A 5539-nucleotide genomic window follows, 5' to 3' on the forward strand; every position below is an offset into this window, starting at 1 on the left:
CTGTTCACGTCACTGTTTACGTCACACGTTTTGTTACTTGCTCACGCCCCCCATTGCCCCGAAAAAGGCACATTCTGTATAAACAAAAGTAGGTAGGCGGCATTTTGCTGCACTCCCCGATTTTGTTTTTATACTGCCAATGCTGAAAAAAGACTGATTGGGCTTTCCTGCAAATTTGCCTGTCTGAAAGAGTTCTCACTCATCCTGCTCTCTGTCAGGCCAGCTATTTGACGTCAACATGACGTCACAGCGCCCTCTAGTGTGGCTGTGATAGGCACCGTGACAACCAGCCCCGGTCTCCCCCACATGACCTCCTGACTCCAGCCCCCGTGTCTCTGGCTCCTCATCCTCAGCAGTGTGAAGGTGTCCCGCTGAGCTGTGTCTCAGTCTGGAGACATGTTGGGAGCTCTTACTTTGACACGGAGGTGTGGCTCAACACATCTAGGAACAGGAAGTATCCTATTATGGAAGAGGGGCTGACAACATAAACTTCCGGTAGGGTGTCAGCTCGAGGCGAGGACTCTTCCTCAGGAATTAAAAAGCTGAAATACTTCTGTGTTTGGCTCCGAGCAGTGACGGTAAGTCTCTCCGGTCCCCCCGGTGTGTGTGTGTGTGTGTGTGTGTGTGTGTGTGTGTGTGTGTGTGTGTGTGTGCAGGGTGTCGCTTGTATGTAACGCCACAGTGTAACGACTCTGATCACTCGCTGTGACTGTTTCCAGAAGACAACATGTCCAAGTCTCTGAAGAAGATCGTGGAGGAGAGTCGGGACAAGAACCTCCCGGAGGTGGAGATGTGCGACAGAGGCATTTCCAACATGCTGGACATCCCGGGACTGTGTGAGGACATGTCTCCTGTCTCTTCACCACACTGCGCACACACAGCCTCTTATTATGGGATGTTAGAGTAGACTTTAACTGTGTTACAGACGCGAACACAGCGTACAGACGTAGGGTGGTGATGACGTCACTGCAGCCTGCTGCTAACATCAGAGCTCAACTTTATTAATCTGATTCTTAAACACACAGGGGGTCAGACCCGGTGTGTAGCAGCTCTCACACAGACTGAGACTGGATTAGTTTATAAATCCATAAGTAAGTGATCATTGATACGTCACAGGGCATCAGAAGTATTGATCTCTATAGACCGTTTCAAAGTGGACAACATAAACATTCTAAATGGGTCCCTTTGTATTTCCTGTTTGAATGTATGTTAATGCAGAAGCTGACAGGGACCAAAGTTGTTGCCCTAGCAACAGAATAGCAATGAAACGGTCCATACATTATTTATTTTACTCACTGTGTGACTAGCTGTTACTTTTAAAACACAGCATACAGTGTTTGTAGTGGGGGTGTAAATCACCAGCGTCTCTACGATAAGATATTTGACGATATGACAAAGTCTGCCATGACACCATTTCAAGTCGATGTGATTCAGCGGCCTGCGATCGATATGAGACGATATTATCTTGTATGCTTTTGGTCAGTAAAGATAAAAGCAACACATGAATAATGTGAATAATTGTAACCGCTTATGTGCAGTGAAGTTGACTTTAAACTAGACTCACAAGTCAGTCTTTAGACGCTTTGCTTAACTAAAGACTGATGTCTTTCTCCCTGATTTTGTGTTTAGATGGGCGGATACAATTTCAGAGTTTAGAAAAACTCTCTACGTTGCAGAACCAATAGTAAATCCTCAGGGCGGTCCTTTGGTGGTGCGCTGAACTCTTGTGCTTGTAAACATAGTCCGACTGCGTTAAAAGTTTTAAACAAAGTCGCTGTAAGTCCTTCATTTCCACAATCTTGTGGACTGAGCACACGTTTGATAAAACGGAGTTAAATCTCTCTTAAATCTATCCATTTTCAAGCTCTCTGTGTGTTTGTTTCCTTGCGGACAAGAAAAGGGGGAGCGCACATTTCCGAGAAGGCTGTCTTTGCGTTGCTTTGTTGCTGGCCGTTTTCTCCAGTGTGTTAAACACACTTTAGAAAGGAGTGTCCCCAGACTATCAGAAGGCGGAGATCTCTGATTGTCTGGTGGCGAGACTAACTTTAAACTGACTCCACTAAAGTCCTGTTCGGACGGGACAGTTTTACACAGGGATGTGGACTAATGCCTAGTGATGGCCAAATGAAGCCTCATGAAGCATTGTCTTTATTTTCTGAGCCCACTAGATGGCGCTCATGGTTTAAAGAGAGAGGCTCAAAGAATGGCAATGCAGTGTGCTTTCAACCTTTTGTTCAACAAAAAGCTCCATCTAGTGGGCTCATAAAAAAAAGAAAATGCTTCATGAGGCTTCATTTGGCCATCACTACTAATGTCAGTTTACCACAGGATGTCTGTAATATAAATGTCCGATTCGCACGGGACAAGAAATCTCTGTAATTCCACCAGAGATGGGAGTGGTAACTCGGTTTGTGCCCTGGCGTCACCTCTATGTCGGCATGTGTGTGCTACGTTGCTTCCTGCATGTGTTAGGTTTGTTAGCCCAATATGAAATATTGCCCATGATCAGGATTGTGTGCACACAACGATTAGCAATATGGATTTATATTAGGCCTACCTAACACAACCAGAAGTCTCGTGGCTCTGAAAAGTGCTTTCTTCTCGACCTTTTTGACTTTCGTCTCCCACGTAGAGACAGAGATGGGCAAAAATACATCAAAATGTATTTTGATATAAAATACAAAATACCTCTCAAATAAATGTATCAAAATAAAATACATGTATTTTGTATTTTCAAATACAGAAAGTACTTTATTTCTTTTTCTTTTTAGCAGCGACCCGCAGCTCTATAGGTCACTCTGTCGGTCGGTCCACAAAGCTTTTTGTGAATAAATCAAAAAGTCTTTGACCAAAAATGTTCAAAATTTACATGCTGCAATTAGAGACCATGAGTAACTATACCAGAAAGAACAACCATGACTCATCCATTAATGGCGTGATAGTAGCAAATTTGTGCTTGTTTTCTCACAGTTTGGTGTAGCAGAGTATTCAGATATACCCAGAGCTCTGGTGAACAGTCACAGAACTAAGTGTAACTAAGCAAAGCCATTAAAAGACAACAACTTGATTATGTATAGATATATATTTATTAACCAGACTTAACAGCCCATAAACTTTTTTTGTATCAACAAATAAAATATTCACAGACACTGTGATAATAACATATGAATAAAAAAAACATATAGATAAAAATATTAAATAAAAAAAAAGTAAAAAATATTGTTACATCCAATATTATAAGAATGTGTAGCCGATTATTTTTGTTTTTTGATTTGTGGAGAAAGTATTCTGAGTATTTTAAATACAAAATTACTCCACTACAAATTAGATTTGCTTTTTATCGGCCTTATCAAATACAAATTACAAAATACTCAAATGTAATTGAAATACGTATTTTAAATACAAGTAATAGAAATACTGCCCATCCCTGTGTAGGGCTGTGCGATCATTAGAAGTATGTCCACTATCACGACTGCCGACAACACTGAATGCTTCTTCAAGCGCCTCCATCATCGAAACAACGTGGAAAAACGGTTGTAAACAGGACGTGACGGAATATTTACAGACAATTTTACAGAGGATCGCGTTCACACAGGATTAATATTACCCGAGGTATTTTCTCTGGACTGTTGAACACAAGTTAAAAGTCGTCGTAATGATTACAGACATGGCGTGTTCGGTTGGGACTAAAATCCCTGGTGATAATTACTTTACCCAACGACTCCACGTTAAACTAATCCCGTCCGAATAGGGCTTAACACACATTAAACAGCACATGGGGTAAGTTAACTCTCAGGACTTTCTGTCAGAGACCTTTCTGTAAGAAATCTTTTCATTTGAACCCAAACCATCATCTTTTCATAAAACTTCTGAAGACAAACTTTTCCAAACAGCCATAAAACATGGATTAACAACATCATTTAACAAAAGTATAAAATATAGCTCAATAATAACTGTCAAGGTTCATGGACACATTATTAGCCCATTATTAGCTTAAGCATGTTTACATAGCATAAATTAGCCTCGCGGCTAGCAGACTTTTCCCCTCTAGTCATATCTCAATAAATTAAATGCATTATTTAGACTTTTTCTTCCTCACTGTTGGTTTAAGTCACTGCGTGTCTCCACAGAACAGTGCGGTTGAATTCCATGCTGAAATATCATCAAAATATCGGCATTATCACAATATGAGTTTTTCATATCATATTAAAAACGTTAGCGGTATTATTGTCAACGAGATGATATGACACACTCCTGCTCAGGTGTGTGGTCGAACTGTGCAGTGATGATCCTCCAGGTTTTACTCCACGTTTAAGTGACGGTCACAATTTGAAAAGCCGACATTTTAAATATATCAATAAGTAAAAAAAACACAGTCATGGAAAACCTGGAAAAGTCATGGAATTAGTTAAAAAAAAGACCAGAAGAAGACAGTCAGTGAAAGTTTTAGGAGAAGCCGCCCATACTTACTCCTAAAACAGCAGATAAAAAATCATCACTTGACTTCTGGCTTCTTTAAATACGAGTCACTGATGAGATGCACAGGTAAACAACCTGCCGAGTTAGCAGCAGTGCTGTGTTGACTTGATGTTTCATGTCGTTTCAGTCACTCTGTCGAACATCACTCAGCTGGTCCTCAGCCACAACAAGCTCACAGGTAAGCCTCTGCCTCCGCCCTCTCCCACAGACACCAGCTCACACTGTCACACAGCCGGCACGTTAGTGTGTGGAGGCGTGACGTCAGGTGTAGACAGGTAGTTCAATAACGCCAGCATCTAGAAATATAACGTTAGTTCAACCAACACTAACCCTTCTGTTTTCAGTCCTTTGACACTCATTCTGACTGATGGTGATATAAATCCTGTAATATCATGAAACTGTGATATTTTCTGAGACTTTTATGGTGCTGTGAAAATCTCACACCGTTGCAACCCTATTGCAGGTATATGAATGGAAACGTATTGAACATGCTAACGTACAGTACAGCATCAGCCAGATGTGCCGATCACTGGGACAAAAATAAACTGGAGTTGAGCTCCTTATCCACGCTGCCTTCAATCAGCCTTTAAATACAAAAGCAGAATGATATACGCAGGTATATGAATGGAAACATACAGAACATGCTAACACGAGAGTCCTGCACGATTACATTTTTGAAAACCCGCACCCGCCCATATCCGTAAAGCTCGGTACCAGAACTGACCCGCTGCAAGTCATCATGTCTAACCCAAAGCCACACCTGCCCACACCCGTCAATAAAAGTCCCACTACCTGTGATTAAACCCCCCCAGGCTCCAGTCCCTCACCTTAAAGGGATAGTGCACCCAAACATGAAAATTCAGCCATTATCTACTCACCCATATGCCGAGGGAGGCTCAGGTGAAGTTTTAGAGTCCTCACATCACTTGCAGAGATCCAAGGGGAGAGGAGGTAGCAACACAACTCCACCTAATGGAGGCTGACGGCGCCCCAGATTCAAACGTCCAAAAACACATAATTGAAACCACAAAATATCTCCATACTGCTCGTCCGTAGTGAT

The 5539-nt window shown here is 41.8% G+C and overlaps 2 protein-coding genes across 4 annotated transcripts in view; one reads left to right on the top strand and one right to left on the bottom strand.

The window, feature by feature from the left end:
- trdmt1 (tRNA aspartic acid methyltransferase 1) overlaps window positions 1-841 on the bottom strand; it is a 14506-nt gene extending 13665 nt beyond the window's left edge. For 2 of the 3 annotated variants that reach the window (XM_050056088.1, XM_050056087.1), the window contains exon 1: window positions 701-841. The gene's annotated coding sequence lies outside the window, so the exon portion shown is untranslated. The remainder of the gene's footprint in view (window positions 1-700) is intronic. The other variant, XM_050056091.1, reaches the window with a different exon arrangement.
- The window catches only part of rsu1 (Ras suppressor protein 1), a 47666-nt gene continuing 42849 nt past the window's right edge, over window positions 723-5539 (top strand). The window contains exons 1-2 of the mRNA XM_050056100.1: window positions 723-836; window positions 4607-4657. Coding sequence (XP_049912057.1) covers window positions 728-836; window positions 4607-4657 — 160 coding nt within the window. The 5' untranslated portion in view covers window positions 723-727. The remainder of the gene's footprint in view (window positions 837-4606; window positions 4658-5539) is intronic.

Source organism: Epinephelus moara, chromosome 11 (genome assembly GCF_006386435.1).
Source record: "Epinephelus moara isolate mb chromosome 11, YSFRI_EMoa_1.0, whole genome shotgun sequence".
NCBI lineage: Eukaryota > Metazoa > Chordata > Actinopteri > Perciformes > Serranidae > Epinephelus > Epinephelus moara.